The following is a 13408-nucleotide window of genomic DNA, read 5'->3' as shown; positions in this document are numbered from 1 at the left end:
CCCCCCTCCCCCCCAGCTGACCCGCCCCCATTGGCCCGCCCCATCCCCTGGGCAATCAGAACTCCAGTATTTTTAAACCTGGAGTTGGAGAAATCAATTTGGCACTCTCTAGTGAGGTCTGAGTTCTTGATTCTAGTTATTTCTGAGGCCCGTTTGCACCCCTGCCTTTCCTTCCACAATATGAAACTTTCCCTATAAACCCCTTTATCTTGGTTTGGTTACCTCAAATCCAGACACTGAGACAAGGACTTGGTTGCAGGTGCTCTATTTGGGTGCTGATCCCAGAGAACACAAGTGAGACAGGGAAAGGAGACAGCCAATAAAGTGTAATAATGAGTAGGTTCCTGCTGTGGGCAACTGGGGCTCAGTACTGATGGGGCCTCCGGGACACTGTAGACCACATCTCAGAATCATTCCACCAGAGAACAGGGAGGTTTTATCACGGAGTTTCATCCCCATCAACAGAGGTTTGTCCCTAGTAGCATCTGTTCCCCGGCGCTCATGGGTCATGCCTACAACACACCCGGGTAACCTGCCTTGGAGATGGAGAGAACATCAGTGTGGAGAAGCAGCGAGATTCAGGCTTTTGAGCTGTGAAGCTGGCAGTGTTCTGAGAACGGTCTACAGCTGCAGTAGAACTCAGGTGGGCAGAGGCAATTTTGAGAAAGGTATGAGCAGTGTTTGCCACACCTCTTCTTGGCTTAAACTAGTTCATGTTGCAGCTCACCTTAGTTCTTCCCATAGAGGCAGCCATGCCCATGTTGGGCCAGCCTTGTGTACAAGGCATTGCCACCAGGAGCACTTTCCTTGACAATGTGCAACACCAGTAGCTGTTAAGGGATGGTTGGGGACAAAAGGACTGTGTCAAAATTTATGGGCTGGAGAAACCAAGATGGCGGCAAAGGTAAACAACTAAACTGCTGCCTCGCACAACAATTTCAAAACTACAACTAAAAGACAAAACGTCTATCACCCAGAATCACGGGAAAGCTGGCTGAGTGGAAGTTTTACAACTAGAAGAAAAGAGAAAGGAGCACAAACGCTGAAAAGCTGAGGTACGGAGGCACGTGAATCGGGCTGGTGGCGGGCAACTGGGCGCGTGGCCTTTTTTCAACCCGAAGGGAGACAAGCTCCCGATCACTCTGAAATCCATTTTCTGGGGACATGTGGGGGACCCAGACACCTACGGGGAGAAGCTGGACTGTCAGCCATCGGGTCGGAAAGTGAGGGTGACTTTTTTGCAATAAACACAATCAGTGTTTATTGCGCTGGAGCGCGGGACACGGGGACTTGGAAACGAGGAAGGGCAGAGAAGGCAGGCTGGCAGCCATCGCTGTTTGCCACGCCCTAGCCTAGTGACACCCTGAGACCCCGCCCTGCCCTGAGACCCCGCCCCACACATTCTACAAACCTGCCCAGGCTCCACACAGTGGCTTTTGCATATAAATGGCCTGCCCTGTCACAGCTTAAGCAAATAAACTGCAGCTCCAGTCAGACTGCTTCAAAACCGCCAAATCCCAAGCAAAGAGGAGAAAACTGTAGTTCTTGCTGTAGCTCCTGCTGGGTGGCCTCAGACAGTAGCTGACCTGCACCCCATTGGAGATCCAGACACTAGTGTATCTAGTGGTCAGTGTGAGACGACACCAGATTTCAATTACTCACATCCATAAGTGACACATTCAAGAGGCAGACTCAGTGAGCACCAAAGCCCTACTGGACCAAGTCCTGCCCCATAAACATGACTTCAGCACAGCAATTCTTCCATTATAGACACAGCGGGTCCTCACAGCCAATTGGACCGGAGGTCAATTCCTCCCAGTGACACCAACAACAATCAAGACTTAACTACAACAAGGCTGTACACACAGTCCACAAAGGGGTGCACCAAGAGTGTCCACCTCAGGTAACTGGGAGGCTGACCCGTTGAACCATATAGGACACCTAGCACACAAAGCTACCCTACCAACTTAGGGAAGCAGCGGAAATGAGGAGACAAGGAAACAGATCACAAACGAAAGAAATGAAGAACAAACGACTGGACATAGAGTTCAAAACCACGGTTATAAGGTTTTTCAAGAATTTCCTAGAAAAGGCCGATAAATTTAATGAGATCCTTGAGGATATGAACGAGACCCTCGAGGATATAAAAAAGGACCAACTAGAAATTAAACATACACTGACTGAAATAAAAAATATTATACAGAGACCCAACAGCAGACTAGAGGAATGCAAGAATCAAGTCAAAGATTTGGAATACAAAGAGGCAAGAAGAGAAGAGAATCCAGAAAGTTGAAGATAGTATAAGAAGCCTCTGGGACAACTTCAAGCGTACCAACATCAGAATTATGGGGGTGCCAGAAGAAGAGAGAGCAAGAGACTGAAAACCTATTTGAAGAAATAATGACCAAAAACTTCCCCCACCTAGTGAATGAAATAGACTTACAAGTCCAGGAAGCGCACAGAACCCCAAACAAAAGAAATCCAAAGAGGACCACACCAAGATACATCATAATTAAAATGCCAAGGGCAAAAGACAAAGAGAGAATCTTACAAGCAGCAAGAGAAAAACAGTTAGTTACCTACAAGGGAGCACCCATACGATTATCAGCTGATTTCTCAACAGAAACTATGCAGGCCAGATGGGAGTGGCAAGAAATATTCAAAGTGATGAATAGCAAGAACATACAACCAAGATTACTCTACCCAGCAAAGTTATCATTCAGAATTGAAGGGCAGATAAAGAGCTTCAAAGATAAGAAAAAGCTAAAGGAGTTCATCACCACCAAACCAGTATTATATGAAAAGCTGAAAGGTATTCTCTAAAAAGAGGAAAAAGAAGAAAAAAGTAAAGATAAAAATTATGAACAACAAATACATATCTATCAACAAGTGAATCTAAAAATCAAGTGAATTAAAAATCTGAGGAACAGAATAAACTGGTGAATATAATAGAACCAGGGACATAGAATGGGAGTGGATTGATAATTTTCAGGGGGAAAGGGGTGTCTGTGGGGGGGGTACGGGAAGAGACTGGACAAAAATCATACACCTATGGATGAGGACAGCAGGGGGGAGGTAAGGGAAGAGGGAGGGGTGGGAACCGGGTGGAAGGGAGCTATGGGGGAAAAAAAGGAGAAACAACTGTAATAATCTGAACAATAAAGATTTATTAAAAAAAATTTATGGGGGCTGAATGCTAGGCAAGGGATCAGACATGGCTTATTATGGTTGTTCGTCCATGGAGTGATATCACCTATTGTCTGGTGAAGAGCTGTGAACATATAGGTTTAGTCAACCACCTGGGGAAATATTAGGGTACTCATTAGATATTCTTCCCCAATATAAAAATAACTTACTTTTGGTGCCATATGATCTCAAAGCATACTATCTAAACAAAATTTTTAAGACACAATTCTTTTAAAGAGCACATGAATAGAACTTAATGGCGAATCCCAAACTGAGATGAACCACAATTATCTACTGACCTCCTAAGCCAGTGGTCGGCAAACTCATTAGTCAACAGAGCCAAATATCAACAGGACAACGATTGAAATTTCTTTTGAGAGTCACATTTTTTAAACTTAAACTTCTTCTAACGCCACTTCTTCAAAATAGACTCGCCCAGGCCGTGGTATTTTGTGGAAGAGCCACACTCAAGGGGCCAAAGAGCCACAGTTTGCCAACCACGGTCCTAAGCTATTGGAAAGCTGGTATTCTTTTTACCCACCTGAAAACAAGCCAGTTGCTTCCATGTGAAATGCATTCAGCTGCAGGGAACAGAAACCTGACTTTCTCATACTAATTGAAGCTTCTTTTCCTCACTTGAGAGGACTGGTAGGAGATGGCTGCTGGGGAGAGTTCAGTGTTTGACCATGGGGTCAGGGACTCAGACATGGAGTCATTTTCATCCAATGGATGAATTATAATTGTGTCCACTCTGTCTATCCTTTCTGCTGAAGGGAAATTCTATGTAAAGGAAATTTCAGAGATTGCAGAAGTAAAAAAAAAAAAAAATTAAGTAATGTTAAAAATAATGAGCCCAAGGGCTCCCCTAAAATACACCTCCAAAACAAAAACTAAAACCAAAGTAAGGAGCATGTCCTTTAGGATCTGGCAGCGTTCTGTTTAAAAAGTGTTTTGCCTGCCGGCTGGCATGGCCAACCATTTGAGCACCAACCTATGAGCCAGAGGGTCGAGGTTCGATTTCTGGTCAGGGCACATCCCCGGGTTGCGGGCTCCATCCCCAGTGTGGGGCATGCAGGAAGCAGCTGATTGCTGATGTTTCTCTATCATAGATGTTTCTATCTCTTCCTCTCTGAAATCAATAAAAATATATTTAACAAAAAAGTGTTTTGCCTCATACCTGGCCCTGGCCTGTGTCATACTTAAAATCGACATTTCCTCTTTGTTTTATTTTGTCTGTTATCTCCTGTACTCTAAGGTCAAAGTCATTGCTACCAGTAGGGGCGGTAAAGCAGAGAGAGCAAGGCCCTGGGGCCCCGGAACTACATGAGTCGGTTGATCTGCGACCATTTTTGACCGACAAAAAGGGTGATGTCTTATAGTTCACCATGATATTATAATTATCATCATTTGGTGACCATTTATTGAGTGCTGATTATGAAATAACTTTAATAGGTCCTCAATGACCAAGCTAGGATGCCTGTGCCCCTGCTGAAAAGCTGGGTGCCATGTTGCCTCTCTCCTATTTTTATTGAACCCTCCTCATCATCTGGCCTCCAGGTAATAAAGCTAAAGATAGAAACTTTTCCTACTTTTCAGACTTCACTGTGCCCCCTCAGAATACGTGAGAAAATGCAGCCAGCATCTCCTGGAAGATTAGGAGGGCAGTAAGATTCCGTAGCCACCTTCCGGCTGACATTTGAGCCCTGCTTTCAGCACGGTCAAGCCTTTCGGAGGCAGCCAGCGTATGGCTTGTATCAAACTCTATATTTAGGAAGAACAACTGTGAGCTATGACAGGAATTCTCTTTAACACTTAGCCTTAAACCGAGTTCCCCTCCAGCCCAGAGCCGGGAGCAGCTCTCAATCCCGGGTGAGGCACCGAGCACTTGAGCTATTTCAGCCACATGCAAAGCATCGGAATTGAGATCGCAGCTCAGAGGACACCAGGCATCCCTTTCACCTTCTAAGGAGCCTTGTATTCTTGCACCTGGCTGCCTGGGACTCTCCTTAGGCAGTCAACAAATACATAAAGCAGGTAAGCGGAAGGACGAAGCTTGGGCAACCGAGCTTTCTGAAGGAAATTTCCTTGATACCTGACTTGAAGTGACTACTTATAACTTTGTGGGCTTGTAACCAGTGGGTGTGTAGCTTCCTTGTAAATTCACTGGTCATGGGTGATATTGCTGCTTCTGTTTTATAAATTGTGTGTGTGTGTGTGTGTGTGTGTGTGTATGTGTGTGTGTGTGTGTGTGTGTGTGTGTGTGAGAGAGAGAGAGAGAGAGAGAGAGAGAGAGAGAGAGAGAGAGAGAGAGATAATATTGAACTAAAAGTAGTTTGTATTGATAGTGACATTAGGAAAATTTCCACGGTCCAGGTTTGATGACTGTGACCCTGAATATTATGTCATTTTGATTCTTATGGCCGGGGTTACAGTCGGTCAGCTGCAGACTGATTTGGGCTGTAAGCCTAGAAATTATCAGAATTTGGGGCAGAGAAAAGCTAGCTCTTTGGTTTACCTAAATGCAAAGTATTGCCAGAGTTGTTACACAGTTCAAGTTGAAAATGCTTTTCTCATCTCCCTAAGCGCCAGGCTTGGCCTCAATGACAGAATTCTATCAATGTATAGATCGATAAATACTCCAGACCCACCTTTTGAAAGCCCCACGTTAGTCACAGTGTTCCCTGTACCCAGCAGGGGAGAGGTCAACACCCCTGTGTCTTTGTGGGCACCAGGTTCTGAAATGTGGGAACACGAAGTGCCTCTTCCCTCTCAGCATATTTCAGGCCAAGTGAATAAGGAGTTAGTTCAGACAGCTGACCATCTTTCTACCCCCTTCTCCGAATTATTTTTAGCTGCGAGACAGAAGACAACTCCCTTTGGGACTTCACTTTAGCCATTTAATTGACCAGTTAAAAGAACAAACAAAATCCCTTCTTTGCAAATATTGATTTACTTTCCTCTGACTCCACTCTTATTAAATTAGTGATATGAAGGTTGACAAAATTTTAGTAAGTGAGAGCCTTGCTTAGAAGTCAGATATTAGGTGCTGCCCAATGAAAAAGCAGCAGAGGTATTGTACATGACTCGGTATACAGACCATTAAATGTTCCTCACTGCTTTGCAGAACTGCCAGGAAAACTGAACTGTGCTACACTGGCAAGCATTTCCATTATAGTACATAGGCTTTGCAAGAGACAATACACGCCTTGTCAAACTTTCCGTGTTTCCAAATTGTAGCCAGAACCAGGAGATACAATATCAAGAGTGCTATAAAGAGTACCTCTTTGTATGAAAAGCAGTGGCCCCAGTGTAAGTGGAGTTGTGCATCTAAGGGAGAGCTTTCGTTTTTTTGGTCCCGGACAAGGCACGCAGCTAAAGAAGGAAGGTGCATTCTCCACTCTGCATCCCTAACGGAGGTGAGTGCAGGGCCAGGGAAGCAGCCAGGGAACGCTGTCTATTTTTATTCATCAGTGTGCTTTGCCCTGATTTCTCCGCGAATAATGAGGACAGCAGGAGCGGCTGCAGAAGCGATTTACACAATTGTTATCTAGCCTGTTTGCGAGGAATGAGAGCTGGGATCTGACCAACTTTTCAGAGCTGTCTCTATCGCAGACATATATGTTAAGAAGAAATTTGCATGCAGATGAGATTATACCAAAGTTATGTAGGCGATAAGGTGCAAGGGATAGCCATTTGTTAAACTTAGAGGTCCACAAAATACAAATCAATCCAGTTCAGTGAAAATAAAAACAAAATCGGCTTAATTTTTTTAAAAAAAACTCAATGCAGTATGAAATAGCACATTCATTACCTGATCTTTTTTTTTACATTTCAACCTGTTATTGTAATCACATAAAGAAATTCCCAATTGCCATACTTCAAATCAAGACATTTTTAAAAGTTCTCAAGTGATATCGGTTAAAATTTAGTTGTATATGCATAAAGTATACTATCTGCTGAGATACTAAAGTCCTGTGCAAATTACTGCTTTGCATGACTTCTAATGGCTTTTGAAGAATAGAGACATTGAAAATTAAACTACCACGCTTTTCCTTTTGAAATTGAGCTGTGTGTCCTAGATCCAAAAATTAAAAATCCTTCATTGAGTCTTTGACATTGCAGGAAAGACAGCAACCGATTTGAAGCATATAATAGAGCCAAATGCACTCCTGGTTGTTTAATTAGTTGCTGCTTTACAATTTTTTAAGCAAATGGAAAATAATTCTACCTAGACCCTCATGCCTGGAGGCTATCTCGCTAAATGACCAAAACATTCAGGTGAAACTTTTAAAAAAAATCTCATTGTTTTCATGTGTGTGGCTCCAAAGACTATATAGTTGGATCTACTAATTATAGAGATTGAAAAATTATGTGGTTAATATCACTTCATATAATAGAGACTGAGACTTAGAAGAGCTTAAAAAATGTAAGTTTTCCTAGAATTCTCAGATCTTTTATCTCTAAAGCAGGGGTGGGGAATGTCTGGCCCACAGGCCATATAAGGCTGGCAAAATCATTTGGTCTGGCCCTGACAAGGCAACCGCAGGTGGGACTCGAAATTCAATAAATCTAGCTTTTTTCATAGCAACATGCATTTATAGTAAATGAATTACATTAGGCGAAGGATGTTATAAATACCCAAATGGCCCTTGGCAGAAAGGTTCCCCACCCCTGCTCTCAAGTACTGAGGGGCATTACTACATCAATTCTTACACTGTGCCTAAAGCTGTAGATTAGTATACAGTCGTCCTAAAATGTCACTAGCTATAGGCAATGACAAGAAAATAATAAATATTGGAGGTCAGATATTAGATGCTGACTTTATAGTTCACGAGGCATTTTCAGGAACATCACATCATTTTGATTGTTACCACAACCTGTGAAGCAGGTAAAATGTAAGGAAGTGGAAATGGACCCAGAGATTTTTGAGTGACGTCGTCCAGGTTACCAATGGCAACACGGCTCTCTGGGTGCGTTTCCTCACCTGTTAGCACATACACTTACACCAGTCAATAGCGGGAAGTCAGTCAACCCATTATACAGTTTCAGTTTAAAAAGCAGCCTGCTTTGAATGCACGGAGTTTTTAACTTTTTCACTCGGTTCTGTTGACATTGAATAGACCAAGTGACAACAACACTGGTACAGAGCTGGGCTGTTCCCTGTCGCCCCTGGCCCACCAAAGCATAGTGACCACTAAACCATAGTCAGGTCTCAGGAGCCGAAAGCAAGCAAAACTCCTCTGGAAAGGAAGCACTACTACGTCTTGGGGATCTGACATGGTCATGTCAGTTCTATTTGCCTTCTGGGCTGTTTTGTTAGAAGAAAAGAGGTGAGGCTGGCCCCTGTCCACACAGGGGGAGACGCGGCCTACTTCCTCGGGTCACTGGGCCGAACAGACACGTGCAGAGAGAGCATCGCAGTAGTCAGAACCAAGTACAGGCAATTTCTTTTTGGATGTTCAACAGAGAGGAGGCGCTCTCATTTGACTGACGCATAGCCCTGGCAACAACGAATTCAGATCAAAAGTTCAGTTTCAAGCAGAAAGCTCCCGGGGCCCCAAACAAAGGTGTTTTATTCCCACAGCCTCTTTGCTTTGCTGCTCTTGGCAGGGGGGGGGGGGGGGGGGGGGGCAGGAGGGCAGGGAAGGAGATGATAGCGCCTTTCAAGTTTCTGATAGCCTATCATTAGCATCAGGGGCGAGGCGTCTCAGCATTTCTGCTCCTGAATGATTTATCCGGAGCTCTCGTGTTCCCACTCCCTGAGGCTTTAGGAAGGAGAGTCACTAAGTAACTTCGGAACCCGAGACTGAAAGAATATATGGCCAGTGAAAGGGGTGACTGCCCAGTTGAATAATGAGTTAAGTTCTAATTTATCAAGACCGAGAATCTGAATGCCGCCACCTCTAACAGTTTCTTACTTGTTTTTTTAGGGATAAGACTGCGTGAATATGTCGAAACAGCCAGTTTCCAATGTCAGAGCCATCCAGGTAAGTAGGCATATTTGTGTTTTAACAGCAGCTCTGTGACTTCTAGCCTGTTTGCTTAATAAACCAGACTTTTTGCTGTTGCTTGACCCTGATGATTACCTTCAAGAAGAAAAGAAAGACTCACTTAAGGTACACTTGAGAAAGACTATAAGGTACAATGAAAGAGGAAGAAGCTCTTTTGTTTAATTGTGCTGAATTATAAGACAATCCAAGTTTATGAATGAGAATTAACTGTTCTACAAAAAAATGTAGTGTGTATATTTTTTGATGCGTAAGTTTTTGATAGGCTCATTGATAGAAATTAAGAAATTCAATTTCCATTTTAATATCCAATTGAGTTTGTTGAGCCATCTGTTTAGAATACATCTTTCTGTAAATAATAACCCTTTCTTGTCAAGTGTTCTTCCCAAGGCTAGGGTATTTATCTTTGAAAGTACATATGCTATTATGTCTCAACAAGCCCTCCCAGCAAATGAATTCTTTGGTTGTTTCAACTGACATGTCACGCTCACAAAAAGGGGAGAGGGAAGCAGGCATTTGGAAACACAGATACAATTATGGAGATAACGTTCAATATTTGTTTTTACCAACTTGTTACTTCTCTTAAGGGCTCTGTGTTCAACTCTCAAATGACTCCCACATTGGGATGTTGGCCACACGCTTTATTGGAAAATTCTATCTTTCCATGAGCATGGAACCATCTGTGCTTTCTCTAAAGGAACGTTCAGACATTTTTTTCTGGACTTTTAAAAAATTACATCTTTTTTTTTATAAGTATATTTTTATTGATTTCAGAGAGGAAGGGAGAGGGAGAGAGAGACAGAAACATCTGTGCATAGCCTCCACTTAGAGAATGAGAGAGAATCTTTGATCGGCTGCCTGCACGCGCCCTACTGGGGATCGAGCCCGCAACCTGGGCATGTGCCCTTGACTGGAATCGAACCCGGGACCCTTCAGTCCACAGGCCGACGCTCTATCCACTGAGCCAACCCAGCTAGAGCTTTTCTGGGCTTTTTTGAATACTGCAGAACATGTGGCAGTTCCTGAATATTTTGGGTCTGATGCACCATCCCAGCATAAACATACTCATAAGTGAGTGGTGGTATTTTGGAGGGGTGTGTGTGTGGCCAGGTTGTGGGATAAGAAATCCTGGTGCACACTGATGGTAGAGATGCGTGAAGGGACAAATCTTTACCTGTGGTGATCAATGCATAGCCTTAAATGGATGGACTTCTTAAGTGGCAACATCTGCAACAACCTCTGGAAACGTGTCATAGAACAAACCACCAAGGAAGAGCCTATTGGCAAGGAAGGAGTCAACTTCACATGGCCACACTTGGCCCTCTGGTGTCCACCTAATGAGTCTGTGGCACAGCCTGACATTGGTAGTGCAATTTATTTTACCTCCCAGATCTGTGGCCTCCTTGGGCCTTTGAACCTTCTCTTTACCAGTGTGCACGGCTGTTAATGGCATGGGCTCTGAAGCCAGATTACTGAGGTTTGAATCCCTAACCCATTTTGTATGGGTGTGGGATCATGGGAAAACAACTTTACCTCGGTGCCTCTACTTCCACATCTGTAAAATGGGGATACTAATGGTACTCACCTCCTAGGGCTATTCATACAAGATGCTTAAAACAGCAAAATAAGCCCTCATTAAGTGTCAACCGTTATTACCATGATTATTATTTAGGAATGCTCTAAGTTAAAGTGATGAGAGTCATGCAATTTGATTGCTGCACTTGAAGCTCCCAAGGCACTAAACATAAATTTCCTTTTTATTTTGCAGGACACAAAAACATAGTCCTTTCAGGCTGCCTTTGCTTCTCTTCCTTTTAAAGCTGAAAGCGTGTAGATTTTTCTTCTTTAGTGCTTCCCTCAAATCGACACTGAAAATTCACCATGTTTTATCTAATAATTTTGACCTTGATATATTTTTAGCTTTGTAACACTTACAAAGTTGCTATTGACTGCTCTCAATAGCTGTTATTATACTGCATTTAAAAAAATCCATCCACTCTACCAAGAGTGGTTCCTTACGGATGTGGTATTGCCTCTCTCGATATATTTTATGCCACACAAAAACCCTAATTTAATGCACCTTCAAATGAAGTATTATTTCTTGTGGTTAAAGAGGATCTGCACTATCTGATATTTTCCTATTATTTCTGCATTAACCTAAAGTAGGGGCCATTAAATAAAATGGGAAAATGGTTACGCTATACAAATGGCTTATAGTAGGGACATTATCTAGGGTACAGTGTTGTCTGGAACAAAGAGAAAGGCCAGTGGATGAGGGAGTGCCCTGGTTGTGTAAATACCATTTAAAGATCTTAAATGTTCTATTCAACACTCTCCTTTTTATTAAGATCTTATCTCAAATTCAGTACAACTGTCATTTCCTGGGTGCATACTTTGTGCCAGGCACCATGCTAAGTGGAGGCTATGCACAGATGAATTGATAGCTGATCCCTGTGTTGGAAGAGCTCATAGTTTCCACAAGTTACTAACTGTGTGCTTTTGGGAAAGTTGTTTATTCTTTGTGCCTCGGCTTCATCATTTGTCAAGTGGGAGGAAAATAACAGTACTGATCTTATAGGTTTGCTGTGAGTGTTAAATGAATTAATACACATAGATGCTTAGGCCAGTGCCTGGTTCATTGTAACTGATTAATAACTATTACCCATTATTATTAATCATCATCTAGTTCAACAGTTCCAAACGTGTGTTTCTTGGAATTCTAGTTTTATGGGATGTTGTTACTTAAAGGGTTCCATGATAAAGTGTTTGGGAAACATTATGTTGAGCAGAGTTGAATAGGATCTTCACTGTGGAATTTCTCAGAGTGCACTACTTGCTAATGGCTTCGTAGGTTCCCAAGAAGGTGGTAATATGTACAATGTTTTTTAACCCTTTGCACTTGCTTGCTTTTTTCTCGATTCCTTTATTCTAACGCTAACCGTGTCGAGTCACACTCGACATCCGAGTGCAAAAGGTTAAATATATGCGACCATTTTCACGAGTACTGGCAGATTAGTATTTTGCAGGGCAAACTTCTGGAAATAATGACTTAGATCTTTATTTTGCCTGGATTGAACGAATCTTAGCCACTGTCAACCATATTTTTGACAGGCATTTAGGTAGCTGAATTACTTACTGCACCTATGTGCATCAGACAACATGGAGCCAAACAGTTACAAATCTCTGCCTGGCCACTCACTCACTGTGTGATCTTAGTTTACTCTTTTGTAAAATGGGACAATCACACTATTTAATACGATTATTGTAATAAATAAAAATAATGTATGGTTTATGGCACACAAATTCCTTAAGAGATGGCTTTTGTAACTATCCAAGTAATGCAAGAATGGCATTGCTTTCTCTTCAACTGGTTCTATCTGCCCCATGCTCTATGAGAGGGAGGTCAGAACTAGACCCACGCTTAGAGGAGATGTTCAGTTGTCTTTCACATACATACTGAAGAAGAGGTGGCCTTTGAATTGTAAGAGGATTCTATGTAAGCCTACATTTCTCTTCAGTTGTATTAATGAAATGTCATTTATGCCAAGGATATAAATATATCCCTAAGAAGTCAGTTGATCTTTTCATAGCCTAGAGAGGGCCTTTGTCTCCAAAGCAGCTGATAAAATTCTATACCAGATGTGGGTAAATCTTTTCTCCAAAAACAAAAACATAAAGTAAATATTTTGGGATTTGTAGATCATTGGGTCTCTGTTCCAACTACTCAACTCTGCCATTATAGCACAAAAGCAGCCGTAGGGAACACATAAATGAATGAATGTGGCTGTGCGCCAATGAAACTTTATTTACAAAAACAGGTGGCAGGTTGGATTTGGCCCAGGGGCTGTAGTTTGCTGACCCTGGTTCTGTACTCTCCAGGCTGACTGTTCAACTCCATTGTTGATGGGAATGGATTTGCAACCAAGGTAACGACAGCACACTAGGCATAGTGGATCTGATCCCTTCAGATGAAAGAATTTGATGTGACAGGTGGTGGGGAAAGCTAGAGCTGCCGGGAAATCTAATGCCATCATCGATCTGCTTGGTGAATTTTTCTAATGAGACCAAGTGACACTGGCCACTGGCAGCGCCTGCCTGTCTTTCCCCTTCCTCTTGAACATACTTCATTTGCAAACCACCATGGGGCTTCCCAGGGCCTCAGGCCACCCAGAGCTAATGTTCTCTTGGTCGTCACTTGTCCTTTCTCGCCACCA

General features: G+C 42.8%; 1 protein-coding gene across 3 annotated transcripts in view; it reads left to right on the top strand.

Annotated features, from left to right (window-relative positions):
- The first annotated feature begins 5032 nt into the window (after positions 1 to 5032).
- SMPX (small muscle protein X-linked) overlaps positions 5033 to 13408 on the top strand; it is a 55118-nt gene continuing 46742 nt past the window's right edge. Inside the window, exons 1-2 of one of the 3 annotated variants that reach the window (XM_008154573.3) lie at positions 5033 to 5220; positions 9117 to 9173. In XM_008154573.3, the coding sequence (XP_008152795.1) occupies positions 9135 to 9173 (39 nt within the window). In that variant the 5' untranslated portion in view covers positions 5033 to 5220; positions 9117 to 9134. Of the gene's footprint in view, positions 5221 to 6506; positions 6603 to 9000; positions 9021 to 9116; positions 9174 to 13408 lie in introns of those variants that run through there. The other 2 variants (XM_028129723.2, XM_054715627.1) reach the window with 2 other exon arrangements.

The sequence above is a fragment of the Eptesicus fuscus genome, chromosome 1 (assembly GCF_027574615.1).
Source record: "Eptesicus fuscus isolate TK198812 chromosome 1, DD_ASM_mEF_20220401, whole genome shotgun sequence".
NCBI lineage: Eukaryota > Metazoa > Chordata > Mammalia > Chiroptera > Vespertilionidae > Eptesicus > Eptesicus fuscus.
This window is presented reverse-complemented; position numbering and strand designations above follow the sequence as displayed.